The sequence below is a fragment of the Scardinius erythrophthalmus genome (genome assembly GCF_964197995.2).
Source record: "Scardinius erythrophthalmus genome assembly, chromosome: 9".
Classification (NCBI taxonomy): domain Eukaryota; kingdom Metazoa; phylum Chordata; class Actinopteri; order Cypriniformes; family Leuciscidae; genus Scardinius; species Scardinius erythrophthalmus.
In genome coordinates, this window is record NC_138229.1 from 712501 (window position 1) to 733505 (window position 21005).

At 42.7% G+C, this 21005-nt stretch overlaps 2 protein-coding genes across 3 annotated transcripts; both read right to left on the reverse strand.

Annotated features, from left to right (window-relative positions):
* Positions 1 to 2703: 2703 nt before the first annotated feature.
* On the reverse strand, positions 2704 to 8692 carry LOC308695847 (uncharacterized protein). The gene is made up of 2 exons (XM_081374093.1): positions 8404 to 8692; positions 2704 to 4479 (listed from the first exon to the last, which is right to left on the reverse strand). Exons 1-2 carry the CDS (start codon positions 8669 to 8671, stop codon positions 3599 to 3601), a joined length of 1149 nt encoding a protein of 382 aa, XP_081230219.1. The 5' UTR covers positions 8672 to 8692; the 3' UTR covers positions 2704 to 3598.
* Positions 8693 to 10974: 2282 nt separating this feature from the next.
* Positions 10975 to 16755, reverse strand: LOC308695743 (uncharacterized protein). 2 transcript variants are annotated; one of them, XM_081373930.1, is made up of 3 exons: positions 16464 to 16750; positions 13276 to 14562; positions 11235 to 13054 (listed from the first exon to the last, which is right to left on the reverse strand). In XM_081373930.1, the coding sequence occupies exons 2-3, from the start codon at positions 13403 to 13405 to the stop codon at positions 12207 to 12209; spliced, it is 978 nt and encodes a 325-aa protein (XP_081230056.1). In that variant the 5' UTR covers positions 13406 to 14562; positions 16464 to 16750; the 3' UTR covers positions 11235 to 12206. The 2 variants fall into 2 exon arrangements, with proteins under 2 accessions (XP_081230055.1, XP_081230056.1); XM_081373929.1 differs by lacking the exon at positions 13276 to 14562 and having other exon boundaries at positions 10975 to 13054; positions 16464 to 16755.
* Between the last annotated feature and the right edge of the window lie 4250 nt (positions 16756 to 21005).

Here is a 21005-nt window from a genome sequence, read left to right on the forward strand (position 1 = left end):
AAAATTAATAAATGTACATAAATAAACAAGGAGAAAAAATAACTAAATTATAATTATTTTAATAAAAATAAAACCACAAAACAACGTTGACAATTAAATATCATTAACTTGAAACTGTAAAACACTGTTTTAGGAAGATAAATAAAGAAGAAAAAAATCATCTGATTTATTGCTCGTTGCTCATTATTAAAAAACTTTAGCCACTAAATAAATGACATTTAAAAAAAAAAGGACTTATTTTAACCTCACTATTTATTTGGGTGATTATTAAAAATAAATAAATAAATCAACATGAAACAAAATTTGCAACTCTTTTAACTCCCACAATCTAAAATATAACAATAACTTATTTCTCTTTGAGAACTCTCACGCTCTCTCTCTCTCTCTCACACACACACACACACACACACACACAGAAAAGAAGCTGTTAATAAGTTTGTTCAATCTGAAAATAAGAGTTTAATGAGAAAAAACATAAACAGCAAAGCTGCACAAATGCATCAATACAGATATGCATTTATTTAATACATAAATGTCAACACATTAAAGAAATGTTAAAACATTGTCCATATTCTTTGAACAGGAAAATGAATTCAAACAATCAGCGTCGCTCGATGGATCATGAACCCTGGGTTACAGCTTTAGGAAACCTGGAGTTTCACGACAGCAATCTGAAACCGCAAGTACAAACGCAGCAACTCGGAAAGATCAATCATCATAATCATAATCTCAACAGCACTTACCTTTTACTTAAAGAGAACTTACTTAAATATTCATGTACTGTGTCAAACGACACCTTCGGGAAACCACTAGTGTGTCAAGTGGAGTAACAAGAGATGAGGCAACATTTCCACAGACGGATGATCAGTTATTAAAACATGCGCATCACATGCTGTACTTGCCTAACAACAAATGTTCATATTAACTTAAAATATAACTCGTAAATATGCAAATAACCCAGGGTTTACAAATATACAGTCATGATTACTGAGGGTTAATCCAGGGTCAAATCTGTGACCGGAAACACAGAGCAAGATCCCTGAGGATTACGTCAACGCGTTTGAGCGACAATCTCAAGTGTGAAATTCAGATTAAAGTGAATATGATAAAACATTAAAGATCCAAACATCAGCTTTCAGCATCAGGCCTGTTTCACACACGCGTCCAACAATATCACATCATATTTTATGTATTATTTTGCTTGTTCTTTTTTATAGCGCTTTGAATATAAGAAATTACAAATAAAATATATTATTATTATTAATAGCAAATTTATGACATTAAATATTTCATTAAAAATTATGATTAGCAGTGTTCAACTCAACTAGAGGCCCAGCTTTTCTGGGGAAAGACAACCATAAAAGGTGTTGAAATGCAAAATATTAAATCTCATGGAGGAATATTTACTAAGTAATCTGCTATTTTGAAGAGGAGGGTCAAAATGAGAATTTTGACCTGAGATTCGGAGCCAAATTACAGGGGGCTAAAAATTACTTAAGAAAGATGACAGCATCATTAATTTAGTTTTACACAGATATTGATAAATCTATTAGTGAAATCTGTTGACTTTTGTAATCTTTGTTGCATTATATACCAATGGTGGCAGTTCAAATATGGGGAAAAAGCACTTTTCATGACTCCCCCTCCAAAGTTTGCATGCCTGTAACTCAAGAAGTATTAAACATATCTTAATATCCTTTTATATTCTGGTTCCTAACCAACTTTTCTTTTGATATCTTCAGTTTTAAGGCCCAATATGGTCCAGTTTCAGAGATATGGGGATCTCAACGTGGCTCCAAGAGTAATTTTTTCAATTGTACACGGCCATTTCCATGGTCGAAAACCAAATTTGGGTCACTTTTCATACAGCTGATATTTTTTTTCTTTTAAAGTGGAATATCTGAAGAACAAATAATGTTGAAACTAGAAATGCATTGTTTCCCCCAATAAAAACAATTGGATAGAACATTCCTGTCCCGAGTGCCATAAATGCTCTTTTTCCAAAGTTTGCATGGCTTTAACTCAAGAAGTATTAAAGATATCTCAGTTTGATTTTACATTGTGGTTCTTAATAAACTTCCCTTTTGCTATCTTCATTTTTAAGGCCCAATACGGTTCAATCCCACAGATATTGGGATCTCACTTCAGCTCCAAGTCCAAATTGCTGAATTTTCCCCATTTTCAATGGTTTACTGATGTGAATCCTAGTAATATGTGTTGGGAGAGCAAACCCTTTCCTAGAGTTTGTGACATTCGTTTCAAACATGTAGTTATGATTTAAATTCTTGGTAGCTTCAGAAGCTGTTCAAATTAATAATATCCCTTCTTCCAAATATCTCTGAAACTGATTAAAATATTTATATCTTTCAAAAGTCATTTTTAGCTTGCTGTAATTTAACTCCAAATCTGAATGAAATGAAAAAATGCCATTTTGATCCTCCTCTACAGAACAGTGGATTACTCAGACAATATACAGTCATGAAATTTAATATTTTGGCTTTCAAGGCTCTTTATGTTTGTCTTTCACCAGAACTAATATTAACAAAATAAAATATTTGAGCCGGGAAAGTTTCCAAATTTCATCATGATACTATGATAGTTTTTATTAATATTTTTAATTAGTTTTTATTTTTATATTTTCTGCTTTCATTTGAATTTTATTTGAAGTTTTGTTTTATTATTATTATTATTATTATTATTTTTACAAATTTGGTATTACTTTACAATAAGGTCCCATTAGTTAAGGTTAGTTAATGCTTTAATTAACATTAACAATGAGCAACACATCTGTTACAGTATTTATTAACCTTTGTTAACATTAGTTAATAAACACAAAACTGTTCATTGTTAGTTCATGTTATCCCAGGTCCATTAAATAATGTGACTTGGGGGAAAAATGCTACCAAAATTAATAAAAAAATACTTCCAAAATAAAGTCTCAGTATAAATTAATAAAAAACGTTTATAATATTTTAACATTTTTCCCATATATCAGCACATGTTTGCAAATGTGAAATTGTATAGGCCAACAAATAATTCAATAAACAATAAGTTAATAGCCTATTAAGTGACTTACATTTTAGGCACAATATTGTCAATATTATCTTTTTTTCCTCTATTTTTCCAATGAAAATAGTTCTAAACTTTAGAGCCATCGCACATCTCAGAACAGCACATATTCAGTTTCGTCTCGACTCGACAACTCACAAGTCACTTCTGCTCTGTGCCTGAATGAATCAGCCGTTTTGAACGAATCGGATGAGTGAACGATTCAATGACTCACTCGTTAAGCCAATGTTTGCCGCCACCTACTGGTGGTTTCAGTATCATTTCATTTTTGCTGAGGGACTGAGTACCGAAAGTTGTTTTACGGTCAAGTTTAACTATAATAACCCTGGGTATTATTACAAACTTGATCATCATGAAACATTATTTTCATGGCAAGGGAGAAGTTGCATAATAAAGGTGTAAGATGTGTGAAACAGGCCTTAATGCAGAAATGCAACAGAGGCTAATATCAACAGTTACAATTCTAAGAAATCTCACTTTGAAACACGATATGAAAAACCTTGTGTGTGTGTGATCGTGTCCAAGTTCATCATCTCTGTCCGCTGTGCAAGCGCACGTGTCTGAGACAGTTGTCCTGTCTGGAGAAGGTCTTACCGCACAGCTGACAGCGGAAGGGTTTCTCACCCGTGTGCACTAGCCTGTGTGTTAAAAGACGGGTCCTCTGTGTGAAGCCTTTCCCGCACTCCTCACATCGGAAGGGTTTCTCACCCGTGTGCACTAGTCTGTGTGTTAACAGCCGAGTCCTCTGTGAAAAGCTTTTCCCGCACACCTCACATCGGAAGGGTTTGTGTCCTGTGTGATTGCCGGCATTCAGACTCTGTGGGAACGTTTTGGGCAAACACGAGCTTGAATGTGACGATGGGAGTGTGTTGAACGGCGTCGAGTCAGACGAGCTCGTTGTGGGGGAGTGTCTGTGGGAATCCTGAAAATTCAAGTCGTATTCAATGTCTGGAACACCAAAGCTCTCGTTCTGCAGAACAGCCAATAAACCGGACTGAGTCGACGCAGTAATCGAATCCTCCATCACATATGGATCTGTAAAATTCTGGGAATGTTGCTCTGACTCCATAAGACTTTCCGGATGGTCAAACGCTTTCCCTGAACACCATAAACGAGAGTTTCCGTCACGGCAGTGGTTTTGTCCTTCACACTTCTGCTTCGCCTGAGCTTGATTCAGTGTCTGATCCACAAGTTCTTCCACCTGTTCGATCTTCATCTCAAACTCCAGTCCGCTGAGCTCCTCTTCCTCCGGTTCCTTCAGTGGCGTTACGGACTCTTCTTGTTTCAAAAGCTGTGAATTCACATCCGCCGCCTGTGAAAAGTGAGCTTTCTCCTCTGAGAGATTCTTCACAACGACCTTTTCCTGGCTGTGTTGATCAGTTTGAGCTTCCCGCGACTGAGCCGTTACACCTGTCGAGAAGTCATATGTCAATATGATGTTTTAATTCAAATTCTACAACAAAACAACTAGTTCCTAGTCTAAAATCTATATGCATGTCAGTACTAGTTGAATTTCACATTAATACATCAAGCTGCAACAATCATTAGGCTAATGAACCATATTCCTTGGTGCAAAAATAGCTTGATTATAATTATCAAAACTGAAATATTTTTTGAAAACTGGTGATGTTTATTGTTCGCAAACAGAGAACATAACGGATGTATCAGAGAAGGATGTTGTGGCGAGGGGGGCGTGGGAATGAGAAGTCTGCAGCGGGAGAACGAGCGGGGATAATGAGGTCAGGTACATGATAATTAACTAGTCTCTAATTCCAGTGATTGGCGGAGAGGTGGGATATAAGCGCCCCACAGACCTGGGACAGGGAGAGAGAGACTCATGCACTGACTGTGTTTGGACTCTTTTCTGTTTTTGATTTTAGGAGTGAATAAAGACTGTTTGCACGCCCCTCGGACTTCATCATTTCTATCTCTGAACGTTCTCCCGAGACGAAGAACTCAAGCCATGAGGCCAGCTCAGCCAAGTCACTCGCCAGTCTTCATCAGACTCAACATCAGGTGCTGATGGACCTCAGGATGGAACAAGAGGATCGCTTCCCCTGCTGGTCCAAGAGCAGGAAGAAGACCAGTGGGTCATCCGGAGGTTACTCAGCCAGGAGTTCACCTCGGACGAACCCCCCACTGTCGCCCAAGTCCCGCTGGTGAAGATGGGTCCACCTAAAGGAGTTTGTGGACCTCTTTGAAATAAGAGGCATGTGGGTGGGCACGCACCCAATGGCAGTGCGCCTGATCCCACTGCTGTCCGGGGAGGCACAGGTGGCAGAGCAACAGGTACCTGTAGCAAACCTCCTGGCCTATGACGATCTAAAGCGAATCATCCTTCAACGGGTCGGTCGCTCCCCTGAACAGCATTGTCAGCGCTTCGGCTCAGTGGAGCTGGCCTTTTGTCATGGCCTAACAGCTCCGGAACGCTCGCTGCAAGTGGCTGATGGCCGAAACAATGGAGCAGTTCATTGCTCGTCTGCCACGAGGAACGGCTGAGTGGGTCCAGTGCCACCGCCCCGGCATCGCTGAATCAGGCCATCCAGCTGGCTGAGGATCATCTGGTGCCGTGTCCCGGGGTCGGCTAATCTCTCTCTCTCCAACCCCTCTCTTTCTGCTCTCTCTTGCCCTGTTCCTGCTCCCAGGTAACGAAGTATCACGCCTCCTCGAACCCCACAGTGCGGAAGTTATTTCCAGGAGGCTAGATCTGCGACACGAGAGGCCCTGCTGGAGATGCGGGAACCCGGGTCATTTCTAGGACTGGTGTCCAGTAATGGAGATGGGAACGGTGATCCAGGTCACTGACTCCCCGTGGGCTGCCCCCGATCAAGCTGGATGATCAAACAGCCAATCAGAGTTCTCTCTCTCACCGACGGCCTAACGCCGATTCTACATGTTGAATTGGCAAAAAAACAACAACATCCGACTAGAACTGAAATTCAGTATGTCATGGAATCTGAGCAAAACTCCACATGTTGGGCGGCTCTCCATGGAGGATTTGCTCCAGGCACTGGACAGACAAAGTCGGCTGTACCACAGAGGAATGCAACAGCATTTAGATCTAAGTTCTAAGGCAAGGAATTTATGTGGTTGCACGGTTGGGGAGTTGGGGATCTCGATTATGAGGTAAGGCGAACGGACAGGGGTGATCCATGTCAAATTTATCATCTCAATCTTTTAAAAGGCTGGAATGAGGTGAGGTCGGTTGAGTTAGCAACAGCCGTTCCGACAGAGGAAGATCTCGGCTGTCAAAACCAAACCGCTTGCTCCGGGGGAGATCACCTCTCGCCGCTGCAGCTCACCGATTTAGCAAAGTTGCAAACAGATTTTGCAGATGTTTTCACCCCTGCCTGGTCGCACAAAACTCATACAGCACCATCCCTGTAGTTTACATGGACACAAGAAAAAATTGGTACAGGACAAATTAAAGGCAATGCTAGAGTTTAGAGCCCTAGCCTGGGAAAACCCAGACGAACTTCCGGCAAATTTAGATTTGCTCTGCGAGTCAGTCTGGCCAAGAGCCCATTCAAGCCCATTTCCAATCTTTCCAAATCTTGGCACCAATCACAAACATTGAGGCGGGCTTTACACGATGACGATCGCTCTGATTGGTTTTAGGTCTATCCAACTGCGCCTAGAGGCATTTGAGCGACGTCCGTTGGTGACGCCCCTTTGGAAATGGGATGTGAATGAAGCTTCCCCAGACCCACTGTCAGTGACGACTGAGAAGGGTCTGGTGTAAACCAGGCTAGGCGAGCCCGATAGTTTCGGTACAATAGAAGGGGGAACGCAGTGTCAAAATTCAACGCTTATCCAATGCCCCGAGTTGATGAGCTGCTTGATCGGTTAGGTTAGGCACTGGATTTAACAAAAGGGTTCTGGCAGATCCCCTCATCACCATTATCCAAAGAAAAATAGCCTTCACAATGCCATTCAGATTACACCAATTTATTACTCTTCAGTTCGGGTTGTTTGGGGGTCCCGCCACCTTTCAGCATCTCATGGACAAAATCCTAAAGCCTCATTCCGCGGATGCCACTGCCTACCTTGAATCATATAAAGTCATGATTGGCATCTGGAACATCTGCGTGCTGTCCTCAGATCGCTGGACTCACAGCGAACCAGCGGAAGTGTGCAATTGGGCGTGTGGAGGTACGTTATCTGGGTTTGATAAGACGATAATTGATAAAAAAGCTGAAGACCCAAAACCAAAAAGGAGGCGAGACAGTTACTGGGGCAGGTGGGATATTATAGGAGATATTTATTCCTAATTCTTCGGCGCTCACCAGCCCGCTGACTGATGTCTCTAAATAAGGAAGGACCAGATCCGGTCCCAACAGACCCTAACCAAAGTAAAGGTGGGGGTGGGGGGGTTGCAGGCCGGATGGCTTAGAAAAGAAGACGTGTAACAGTTTGTTGGATACGTGCAGCTCTTAAAGTGACAGCAACCTAATATTGCTAACAATGAAAGACATCGAAAATCACTCACTGCTCTTGCCTGGTTGAGCTCTGCTGGAGCAGCTCTAAATATTTACTGTACTATTAAATTAAAGTCAAAATATGATAGATCAATAATATGAACAGGAAAAGTATAAAATTGGTTATAAATAATTATTTAGAGAAAAAGAGAACATTTTAAGAACAATATTTTATTGTCAAATATTTTTAACATAAATATAATAAATATTACCAGTTTTCAAAAAATAATTCAGTTTTAATAATTATAATATATTTATATTACAAATGTCATACTTATAAAACTTGTTCATTTATAAAACATTTCCTTATATTTTATTATTATATAGTATTATATTTCTATAATGTTAGTTTTAACATAAATATAAAAGTCACCATATATATATATTCTGTATTTATATATTAAAATAAATATAATAAACAATTCTATGGTAATATATGTAGTCAAATATTGAAGTGGATAAAAACCTTTCATCAAAGTTATACATAAATTTTGAACGATACCCGTTCTTGTCTTAGGACAATTTTGATGAACTTTTTTGATCCACTTCAAATGTGTACTACATAGGCTATATATATATATATATTGTTTTGCAGATTTGTGCTAGGCCTATTGTGGGGATTCTATGCACCATGAGATATAAACATAATGTTGGTTTATATATAAGCATTGAATTGTTTTTATTACATTTAAATTTAGCACCCCCCCCCCAACCTCTCCCCCCAACGCCCCCCCCCCAAACACACACGCTCTCTCTCTCTCTCTCTCTCTCTCTCTCTCTCTCTCTCTCACACTCATACACACAAAAACACAATATGATGTTTTTCGATCTGATTAAGTCACCAGCTCAGACTCACTCGTGTCCATGATCTCCACCTGTACGCCGACAGAGCATCTCTCAGCGGTGACTCTCAGTAGTTTAGTCTTCAGCCCCTGGATCTCCTGGTTCCTCCTCCGGATCTCCTGATGAAGAGCTGCAGCCTCTTCCTCCAGCAACTGACTGATCTCCGCCGCGGCCGCCTTCATGATCGCGGAGATCTGAGTCTGGAACATCCCCGCGGAGCTCATCTCGCGATCAAAGCTCTCTGCAGTTACATTACTATGGAGAAACACATAATCCACCATTGCTGCTTCCTGCTCATTCGGGGGCGTGACGTGTTTCCGGTGAACTGTGGCGCTTTTAGGACACGCTCACCAAAGTAAAAGACACGCGAGCAGCGGCAGGTCCAAAATAGACAACTGTGAGGAAAGGCGCAATGAATGATAACTCATTTTACACGATTTATGAATTTTCAAAAGCTATTTTATAGTAAAAACACAAGAAAATAAGATAGCGTCAAATACACAGCGAGAGTCTTTTCACATCATTAATACTTTTCTTGAAAAAGACAGATGAAAAAAATGTGTAGTTAAATATTTAAAGAAAAGACTTGCATATGATTTTCTCAATATTACGTTTTATTTTATTTATTTAAACGTCATTTATTTATCTACAATTTGACATTCTGTTGTACTGTAGTTTAAGCATTTCTTATTCTTATTTATTCATTAGTTATTGGACATGATACTGTCGTGCGAGCATCTCAAGATTAAAGGGTTTGTTCTCCCAAAAATTTAAATTCTGTCATTGATTACTCACCCTCATGTCGTTCCAAACCCGTAAGACTTCCGTTCATCTTCAAACACTAATGATGATATTTGAAATGAAATCTAAGAGATTTCTGTCAGTCCCTTGACAGTCCATTAAACTACCACTTTAGATGCTTCTAAATTCATAGAGATTGTAAAACTAATCCATATGAATGAGTGGTTTAATCAAAAAAAATTTTCTTAAAGCTGCAGTCGGCAAGATTTTTTTTATCATATTCACTGAAACCCACACTATGCTCCGACAGAACAACATAAATCAGCCGATTAAAAAAAAAAAAAAAAACCTGCTCTGCCTCCACCTGGAGCCTGTTATTTGTTTTGCAAAAATCCACCGCTCCGGTTCTTCTGGTCCAATCAGCGCAGGGCTGTGTGAGATCTGTCAATCACAGTTCGTGCACACGCCACAGATAACCCCTCCCCCGCGCACGTTACAACATCACATGCACACGCATGAAGTTCGCAGGTGTGTTGGATTGTACGAAGCATGATGGCGGAGAGAAAATCTACTAACAAGCTTCCAATTCCTCGGTTATTGCTATCTATGGGTAGATCAGCCAGGGTAGCCTACCTCCGAGTCCATTGCTGAGTTCCAGTCCACTTTTAGACACGCACTTGTGAACTTCCCTAAGCACTTCCCCTCGGACGAATCCCCGCCGCCATTTTGAAGTGCGTTCCACTTCCTGAAGTGGAAGAGGGAAGTTTATATGGACAGACCCTCGTTCCCTCGATTTTGACCGAGGTAGCGAGTCTACTTCATATGTACACTTCAGGCTCCTATATGTCCCACAATGCAGTACGATTGTGACGTCACCACAAATCTCGTCTAATCACCCCACCGCAAACAAACAACTCTATGATATATTAATTATATATATTTTTTTAATTTAAAACAACCCACACACACCTATATACATTTGAATGCTGCATTAAACAAATTCTTAAAGGGAAAAAATGTAAATAATAAATTGACTCCATAGCTGATTCCAAGTGATCAAGGGCTTAGGACGTTCCAGTTCAGAGGGCACTCGTGCATCGTAAGCAATGACGTACATCCGAGTGAATGAGACGGAGGGAAGTTAGCGAGCGAAGAGCATGACAATTTTGGACTGGAACGCAGTCCATGGTGTTGATCGATGCTGAAGAGACGGAAGTTCACAGAAAATCTGGTGCACACGCACTGACGAGCACGACCTCGGTGGGAGGGTGCTCGCTGGTAGTGGGGGAGGGGCATGATGGTTGTAAACATTAAATTTTTTGGCTAAGTCCCCTCAATCTGCCAGACTTGCCGACTGCAGCTTTAAGAGACTCGATCACTTTATACTGTACGATAAACAGATTTTATTCACATATACACATTCATCTATGCACACATCAGATATGGTAAAGGAAGCTCAAGCATGTTTACTTGAAGTGAGAGAACCAGTGAGGTTCATTCTCGTGTTACGCAGTAGAGATGCGCGAATGGGCTATTATTTCATCCGCAACCGCATCACAAAACTCATCATCCGTCCGCCATCCATCCGCACCAACGTTTTTGACCAATTTTCAAAACCGCACCCGCCCGCCATCCGCTGATTGTATGTATACATATATTTTTCATTTGATTAGTTCAACCGCCCGCCACCCGCCGAATTTAATTAAAATATTATTTTTCGTCACGTCATCCGCCCGATCCGCGGTTTGTCCGCGGAGTCCGCGGCTGTAACCGCCAACCGCGCATCTCTATTACGCAGCACGTTTGAGCTTCAGCAAGAACCGACGAGAGGCGGGAAGCGGCGAACGTTTAACACACTTTATTAAATAATATAAACAAATACAAAACGAAAGACGACAGCCCCTTACGGATGACTGCCGCCACACATCAGAGTCCTGCATGGGTTCGATTTTGTAAATCCGCACCCGCCCGAACCCGCAGCGCTTAAAGCCGCATCCGCCCCGTTTTCCGACAGCAGCACTAATTAAAATCCGCACCCGACCCGACCCGCTTAAAATAGAACCGACCCGCAACCAAAATAAAACCAGTTTAGACTATCATATTATAGACACACTTACAAAAAATTTTATTGCCGGTACATGAAGAACATGGCTAACATTACCACAAAACTGAGTAGCCTTATAACATTTTACCAATCGAACAGACGCGGCTACAACACTATATCTGCCACGCAATTTCGTCTAGCCTACATTTGACAATTTTGGGTTCAAACACGCCCTGCACACCACACATACTTAACAGTGTTAAACTTGAAAAATACTCTTCGATAGAATGGCTTGCTTTAATACCACAGTTATCTGTAAAGTTCCACATCTGCGGCTATCCAACACGAAATGCAGCAAAGCCTTTCACAATATTGTTTTCTTCAGATAACTCCAAATTTCTCCCACACACTGGACTTGATTTTTGATGACGTATTGTCACGTATCTCCACTAGCTATTCTTTTCTTCAACTCCTCAGCATCCATCTTGACGACTGCAAGCAGATCGCGCGCGCGGTTATGATGAATTTTTAAGGTGAAAGTAGGTATAGAGATCCTGGGAGGGCGTGGGCACAAATAAACTGATGTGGATTTAAAATGATTTTATCAACTTGAAATACAGGCATATTTTTGTAGATGTGTTCCTAAAAATATGCATATATTTTTACGTTCGCATGTGATTGTTTTAAACCCGTGTTTAGCCCGTGTCCGACCCGCGGGTACTCGTGCAGGACTCTGCCTCACATAATAAAACAGAAACATAAATCCAGGCCTGTCCTCTCTTGTCCTTCACTGTCGTCGCTCCTCCTTTTATGCTTCCGCTCCTCCGTGAGAGATACGAGTGGGGCCGGTGACGCTCATCAGCAATCATGCCATCGGCTTCGTGCCGTTCTCTCACGGCCCTCTGCCTCGTCCTGATCGCCACAAGGTCTTAATGACTATATGCAACAGAAGCACAGCAACAATTCTAAGAAATCTCACTTTGAGACATGATATGAAAAACCCTGTGTGTGTGAGGTCGTTTCCAGGTTCATCATCTCTGTCCGCTGTGCAAGCGCATGTGTCTGAGACAGCTGTCCTGTCTGGAGAAGGTCTTACCGCACAGCTGACAGCGGAAGGGTTTCTCACCCGTGTGCACTAGCCTGTGTGTTAAAAGACGCTTCCTCTGTGTGAAGCCTTTCCCGCACTCCTCACACTGGAAGGGTTTTTCGTCCATGTGCACTAGTTTGTGTGTTAATAGCCGGCCTCTCTGAGGGAAGCCTTTCCCGCACTCCTCACACCGGAAGGATTTGTGGCCTGTGTGCTTGCCGGCATTCAGAGTTTTGGGCAAACACGAGCTTGAATGTGAGGATGGGAGTGTGTTGAACGGTGTCGAGTCAGACTCGCTCGTGCTGGGTGAGCTTCTATAGGAATCCTGAAGATTCAAGTCGTACTCTATGTCTGCAACGCCAACACTCTCGTTCTGCAGAACAGCCAATAAACCGGACTGAGTCGACGCAGTAATCGAATCCTCCATCACATATGGATCAGCAAAATTATGGGAATGTTGTTCTGACTCCATAACACTTTCCGGATGGTCAAACGCTTTCCCTGAACACCATAAACGAGAGTTTCCGTCACGGCAGTGGTTTTGTCCTTCACACTTCTGCTTCGCCTGAGCTTGATTCAGTGTCTGATCCACAAGTTCTTCCACCTGTTCGATCTTCATCTCAAACTCCAGTCCGCTGAGCTCCTCTTCCTTCGGTTCCTTCAGCGGCATCATAGATTCTTCTTGTTTCATCTGCTGTGAAAAGTGAGCTTTCTCCTCTAAGAGATTCTTCACAACGACCTTTTCCTGGCTGTGATGATCAGCTTGAACTTCCCGCGACTGAGCCGTTACACCTGTCGAGAAGTCATATGTCAATAAGATGTTTTAATTCAAATTCTACAACAAAACAAATAGTTTCAGGTCTAAAATCTATGAGCATGTCAGTATTAGTTGAATTTCATGTTAATACATCAAGCTGCTACAATATGAACCATATTACCGGATGCAAAAATAGTTTGATAATAATAATTAAAACTGAAATATTTTTTGAAAACTGGTGATGTTTATTGCTCACAAACAGAGAACATAATGGATGTATCAGAGAAGGATGTTGTGGCGAGGGGGGCGTGGGAATGTGAAGTCTGCTGCGGGAGAACGAGCGGGGATAATGAGGTCAGGTACATGATAATTAACATGAGGTTCATGATTAGTCTCTAATTCCAGTGATTGGCGGAGAGGTGGGATATAAGCGCCCCAACAGACCTGGGACAGGGAGAGAGAGACTCATGCACTGACTGTGTTTGGACCGTTTATGTTGTGATTATAGAGGCACAGTGCCGACAGAGTCTCTTTTCTATTTTTGATTTTAGGAGTGAATAAAGACTGTTTGCACGCCCCTCGGACTTCGTCATTTCTATCTCTGAACGTTCTCCCGAGACGAAGAACTCAAGCCATGAGGCCAGCTCAGCCAACGCCGCTTGCGGACCCGGTCAAGTCACTCGCCAGTCTTCATCAGACTCAACATCAGGTGCTGATGGACCTCAGGATGGAACAAGAGGATCGCTTCCCCTGCTGGTCCAAGAGCAGGAAGAAGACCAGTGGGTCATCCGGAGGTTACTCAGCCAGGAGTTCACCTCGGACGAACCCCCCACTGTCGCCCAAGTCCCGCTGGCGAAGATGGGTCCACCTAAAGGAGTTTGTGGACCTCTTTGAAATAAGAGGCATGTGGGTGGGCGCGCACCCAATGGCAGTGCGCCTGATCCCACTGCTGTCCGGGGAGGCACAGGTGGCAGAGCAACAGGTACCTGTAGCAAACCTCCTGGCCTATGACGATCTAAAGCGGGTCATCCTTCAACGGGTCGGTCGCTCCCCTGAACAGCATTGTCAGCGCTTCGGCTCAGTGGAGCTGGCCTTTTGTCATGGCCTAACAGCTCCGGGATGCTCGCCGCAAGTGGCTGATGGCCGAAACAAGCGACGTCTAGGGAGTGGCCGATCTGTTGGCACTGGAGCAGTTCATTGCTCGGCTTCCACGAGGAACGGCTGAGTAGGTCCAGTGCCACTGCCTGGCATCACTGAATCAGGCCATCCAGCTGGCTGAGGATCATCTGGTGCCGTGTCCCGGGGTCGGCATGCCCCTCCCTAATCTCTCTCTCTCCAACCTCTCTCCCGTCCTATTCCTGCTCCCAGGTAATAAAGTAGCATGCCTCCAGGAGGCTAGATCTGCGACACGAGGGAGCCTGCCGGAGATGTGGGGAGCCGGGTCATTTCTAGGACTGGTGTCCAGTAATGGAGGTTGGAACGTTGATCCGGGTCCCCGACTCCCTGTGGGCTGCCCGCGATCAAGCTGGGCGGAACCAAATACCTGTGAGTATTAAGGGGGGTACATGTGAGGCTTTGGTGGGGGTGTGATATGATATCCAGAAGCAGATTTAAGCAGATATATTCGCCATTCAAAAAGGGAAAATAAAACTAAGACTGCAGGTATACAAACCATAAACAAAGTGATGCTTGCATACCGTTTTGAATATCAATCATGCAGATCACATTCTTTATTCCCCTCCACTCATGTTATTGTGAAAATATTGGTAAAAGAATGCTCAGTTAATATTACGTAAAATTAGAACAGCATTCGGTCTGTGCTGTCATGACTTTTATGTTGGCTTGGTGTACTTGGCTTTAAAGAGGCTTTGGAGGAGGGGCCTTCAAACAGCCGTAGCGAAATTCAGTATGTCATGGACTCTGAGCAAAACTCCACATGTTGGGTGGCTCTCCATGGAGAATTTCCCAAAACCAAAAAGGAGGTGAGACAGTTACTGGGGCAGGTGGGATATTATAGAAGATATTTATTCCTAATTATTCCATGCTCACCAGCCCGCTGACTGATCTCACTAAATAAGGAAGCACCAGATCCGGTCCAGTGGACAGAGCTGTGCCAACAGACCCAAGGTAAAGGTTGCTCTGTCAGCGGCGGGCCAGGGCTGAATCTGAGTCCAAAGCTCTCAAACAGAGAGACAACAGAGAGCGTTTGGCCGTCCTCACACTCCGTTATTACCTACTGGGATGGGAATTCAATCTCTGTTCGGACCATTCGCCCCTCTAGTGGCTCCACCGTATGAAGGACTCCAACGCGTGGATCACCGTTAGCATTTAGCTTAACAGCCATTTAAGTTCAAGGTGGTCCACATGTCAGAGGCGTAGATGGCGACTTGCTCTCTAGAAATGGGTGGGGGGGGAGTCGAGTAGTGGACGTTGTGGCGAGGGGGGCGTGGGAATGAGAAGTCTGCAGCGGGAGAACGAGTGTGAAGACGAGTGGGGATAAGGAGGTCAGGTACATGATAATTAACACCTGTCTCTAATTCCAGTGATTGGCGGAGAGGTGGGATATAAGCGCCCCACAGACCTGGGACAGGGAGAGAGAGACTCATGCACTGACTGTGTTTGGACCGTTTATGTTGTGATTATACGAGGCAGTGTGCCGACAGTGTCTCTTTTCTATTTTTAATTCTGGGAGTGAATAAAGACTGTTTGCACGCCCCTCAAACTTCTTCGTCATTTCTATCTGTAGAGTTGTAAAAAGTACTGACTTCTAAATAAAAATTTCTATATTATTAGTTTTAACATAAATATAAAAGTCACCATATAAAACCATTCTATATTTATATATTCAAATTAATATAATAAAAATGTATATGGTAATATTTATTTAAAAACTAATATTATATAAATATGATTAGTAAAAAAAACATTAGTAAAAAAAAAAAAAATAATTTATTAAATGTGTGTGTATATATATATATATATATATATATATACACCCTCCCAAACACATATACTCTCTCATACACACACACACACACACACACACACAGACACTCCCTCCCTCCCACACACTCCCTCCCTCTCTCCCACACACACCCTCCCTCTCTCCCACACACACCCTCCCTCCCTCCCTCCCTCACACACACACACACACACACACACACACACACACACACACACACACCCTCTCTCCCTCTCTTTCTCTCCCTCTCTCCCACACACACCCTCCCTCTCTCCCACACACACCCTCCCTCCCTCCCTCACACACACACACACACACACACACACACACACACACACACACACACACCCTCTCTCCCTCTCTTTCTCTCCCTCTCTCTCTCTCACACACACACACACACACACACACACACACCCTCTCTCGACTCTCACTCACACAATATGATGTTTTTCGATCTGATTAAGTCACCAGCTCAGACTCACTCGTGTCCATGATCTCCACCTGTACGCCGACAGAGCATCTCTCAGCGGTGACTCTCAGTAGTTTAGTCTTCAGCCCCTGGATCTCCTGGTTCCTCCTCCGGATCTCCTGATGAAGAGCTGCAGCCTCTTCCTCCAGCAACTGACTGATCTCCGCCGCGGCCGCCTTCATGATCGCGGAGATCTGAGTCTGGAACATCCCCGCGGAGCTCATCTCGCGATCAAAGCTCTCTGCAGTTACATTACTATGGAGAAACACATAATCCACCATTGCTGCTTCCTGCTCATTCGGGGGCGTGACGTGTTTCCGGTGAACTGTGGAGCTTTTAGGACACGCTCACCAAAGTAAAAGACACGCGAGCAGCGGCAGGTCCAAAATAGACAACTGTGAGGAAAGGCGCAATGAATGATAACTCATTTTACACGATTTATATGAATTTTCAAAAGCTATTTTATATTAAAAACTTAAGAAAATGCGTCAAATACACTGCGAGAGTCTTGTCACCTCATTAATACTTTTCTTGAACAAGACAAACGAAAAAAAAGTGCAGTTAAAAATCTAAAGAAAAGACTTACATAAAGCCATTTCTGTACATAATTTTCTCTATATTAAGTTTTGTTTTAGTTATTTATACGTCATTTATTTATTTGTATTTATTTATATATTTATTTAATAAATGTTGTGTAAATATGTAATACATTTTTTATTGAAAGATTTATTATTGGATATATTATTTATTCATTAGTTATTGGACATGAAACTGTTGTGCGAGCATCTCAACATTAAAGGGTTTGTTCACCACAAAAAATGAAAGTTCTGTCATTAATTCCTCATGCCGTTCCAAACCCGTAAGACTTTCCTGTAAGACGAAATTTTGCCTTTTATTCACATATAAACATTCATCTACAAACATTTCAGATATGGTAAAAGGAAGTTCAAGCATGTTCAATTGATGTGTAAGAACCAATGAGGTTCATTCTCATGTTACGCAGCACGTTTGAGCTTCTGCAAGAACCAATGAGGTTCATTCTCTTGTTACGCAGCACGTTTGAGTTCCCTAAAGAACCAATGAGGTTCATTCTCGTGTTACGCAGCACGTTTGAGCTTCTGCAAGAACCAATGAGGTTCATTCTCGTGTTACGCAGCACGTTTGAGCTTCAGTGAGAAACAATGAGGTTCATTCTCGTGTTACGCAGCACGTTTGAGTTCCCTAAAGAACCAATGAGGTTCATTCTTGTTACGCAGCACGTTTGAGCTTCCGCAAGAACCAATGAGGTTCATTCTTGTGTTACGCAGCACGTTTGAGCTTCTGCAAGAACCAAGGAGGTTCATTCTCGTGTTACGCAGCACGTTTGAGTTCCCTAAAGAACCAATGAGGTTCATTCTTGTTACGCAGCACGTTTGAGTTCCCTATAGAACCAATGAGGTTCATTCTTGTTACGCAGCACGTTTGAGTTCCCTACAGAACCAATGAGGTTCATTCTCGTGTTACACAGCACGTTTGAGTTCCCTATAGAACCAATGAGGTTCATTCTTGTGTTACGCAGCACGTTTGAGCTTCAGTGAGAAACAATGAGGTTCATTCTCGTGTTACGCAGCACGTTTGAGTTCCCTAAAGAACCAATGAGGTTCATTCTTGTTACGCAGCACGTTTGAGCTTCCGCAAGAACCAATGAGGTTCATTCTTGTGTTACGCAGCACGTTTGAGCTTCTGCAAGAACCAAGGAGGTTCATTCTCGTGTTACGCAGCACGTTTGAGTTCCCTAAAGAACCAATGAGGTTCATTCTTGTTACGCAGCACGTTTGAGTTCCCTATAGAACCAATGAGGTTCATTCTTGTTACGCAGCACGTTTGAGTTCCCTATAGAACCAATGAGGTTCATTCTCGTGTTACGCAGCACGTTTGAGTTCCCTATAGAACCAATGAGGTTCATTCTTGTGTTACGCAGCACGTTTGAGTTCCCTATAGAACCAATGAGGTTCATTCTTGTGTTACGCAGCACGTTTGAGTTCCCTACAGAACCAATGAGATTCATTCTCGTGTTACGCAGCACGTTTTAGTTCCCTATAGAACCAATGAGGTTCATTCTTGTTACGCAGCACGTTTGAGTTCCCTATAGAACCAATGAGGTTCATTCTTGTTACGCAGCACGTTTGAGTTCCCTATAGAACCAACGAGATTCATTCTTGTTACGCAGCACGTTTGAGTTCCCTAAAGAACCAATGAGGTTCATTCTTGTTACGCAGCACGTTTGAGTTCCCTACAGAACCAATGAGGTTCATTCTCGTGTTACGCAGCACGTTTGAGTTCCCTATAGAACCAATGAGGTTCATTCTCGTGTTACGCAGCACGTTTGAGCTTCAGTGAGAAACAATGAGGTTCATTCTCGTGTTACGCAGCACGTTTGAGTTCCCTAAAGAACCAATGAGGTTCATTCTTGTTACGCAGCACGTTTGAGCTTCCGCAAGAACCAATGAGGTTCATTCTTGTGTTACGCAGCACGTTTGAGCTTCTGCAAGAACCAAGGAGGTTCATTCTCGTGTTACGCAGCACGTTTGAGTTCCCTAAAGAACCAATGAGGTTCATTCTTGTTACGCAGCACGTTTGAGTTCCCTATAGAACCAATGAGGTTCATTCTTGTTACGCAGCACGTTTGAGTTCCCTATAGAACCAATGAGGTTCATTCTCGTGTTACGCAGCACGTTTGAGTTCCCTATAGAACCAATGAGGTTCATTCTTGTGTTACGCAGCACGTTTGAGTTCCCTATAGAACCAATGAGGTTCATTCTTGTGTTACGCAGCACGTTTGAGTTCCCTACAGAACCAATGAGATTCATTCTCGTGTTACGCAGCACGTTTTAGTTCCCTATAGAACCAATGAGGTTCATTCTTGTTACGCAGCACGTTTGAGTTCCCTATAGAACCAATGAGGTTCATTCTTGTTACGCAGCACGTTTGAGTTCCCTATAGAACCAACGAGATTCATTCTTGTTACGCAGCACGTTTGAGTTCCCTAAAGAACCAATGAGGTTCATTCTTGTTACGCAGCACGTTTGAGTTCCCTATAGAACCAACGAGATTCATTCTTGTTACGCAGCACGTTTGAGTTCCCTATAGAACTAATGAGGTTCATTCTTGTTACGCAGCACGTTTGAGTTCCCTATAGAACCAATGAGGTTCATTCTTGTTACGCAGCACGTTTGAGTTCCCTATAGAACCAATGAGGTTCATTCTTGTGTTACGCAGCACGTTTGAGTTCCCTATAGAACCAACGAGATTCATTCTTGTTACGCAGCACGTTTGAGTTCCCTATAGAACTAATGAGGTTCATTCTTGTTACGCAGCACGTTTGAGTTCCCTATAGAACCAATGAGGTTCATTCTTGTTACGCAGCACGTTTGAGTTCCCTATAGAACCAACGAGATTCATTCTTGTTACGCAGCACGTTTGAGTTCCCTATAGAACTAATGAGGTTCATTCTTGTTACGCAGCACGTTTGAGTTCCCTATAGAACCAATGAGGTTCATTCTTGTTACGCAGCACGTTTGAGTTCCCTAAAGAACCAACGAGATTCATTCTTGTTACGCAGCACGTTTGAGTTCCCTATAGAACCAATGAGGTTCATTCTTGTTACGCAGCACGTTTGAGTTCCCTAAAGAACCAACGAGATTCATTCTTGTTACGCAGCACGTTTGAGTTCCCTATAGAACCAATGAGGTTCATTCTTGTTACGCAGCACGTTTGAGTTCCCTATAGAACCAACGAGATTCATTCTTGTTACGCAGCACGTTTGAGTTCCCTATAGAACCAATGAGATTCATTCTTGTTACGCAGCACGTTTGAGTTCCCTAAAGAACCAACGAGATTCATTCTTGTTACGCAGCACGTTTGAGTTCCCTATAGAACCAATGAGGTTCATTCTTGTTACGCAGCACGTTTGAGTTCTCTACAGAACCAATGAGGTTCATTCTTGTTACGCAGCACGTTTGAGTTCCCTATAGAACCAATGAGGTTCATTCTTGTTACGCAGCACGTTTGAGTTCCCTATAGAACCAATGAGGTTCATTCTCGTGTTACACAGCACGTTTGAGTTCCCTAAAGAACCAATGAGATTCATTCTCGTGTTACGCAGCACGTTTGAGTTCCCTAAAGAACCAATGAGGTTCATTCTTGTTACGCAGCACGTTTGAGTTCCCTAAAGAACCAATGAGGTTCATTCTTGTTACGCAGCACGTTTGAGTTCCCTAAAGAACCAATGAGATTCATTCTCGTGTTACGCAGCACGTTTGAGTTCCCTAAAGAACCAATGAGGTTCATTCTCGTGTTACGCAGCACGTTTGAGTTCCCTAAAGAACCAATGAGGTTCATTCTCGTGTTACGCAGCACGTTTGAGTTCCCTATAGAACCAATGAGGATCATTCTCGTGTTACGCAGCACGTTTGAGTTCCCTATAGAACCAATGAGGTTCATTCTTGTTACGCAGCACATTTGAGTTCCCTATAGAACCAATGAGGTTCATTCTTGTTACGCAGCACGTTTGAGT

Bases quoted from the DNA above. Each gene is read 5' to 3' on its own strand.
- LOC308695847 (XM_081374093.1), bottom strand. From the start codon at position 8,671: ATGGTGGATTATGTGTTTCTCCATAGTAATGTAACTGCAGAGAGCTTT. The intron at 4,480-8,403 runs GTGAGTCTGAGC...ACTTCTCGACAG, and splicing joins GGTGGAGATCATGGACACGA to GTGTAACGGCTCAGTCGCGG.
- LOC308695743 (XM_081373929.1), bottom strand. From the start codon at position 16,731: ATGGTGGATTATGTGTTTCTCCATAGTAATGTAACTGCAGAGAGCTTT. The intron at 13,055-16,463 runs GTGAGTCTGAGC...ACTTCTCGACAG, and splicing joins GGTGGAGATCATGGACACGA to GTGTAACGGCTCAGTCGCGG.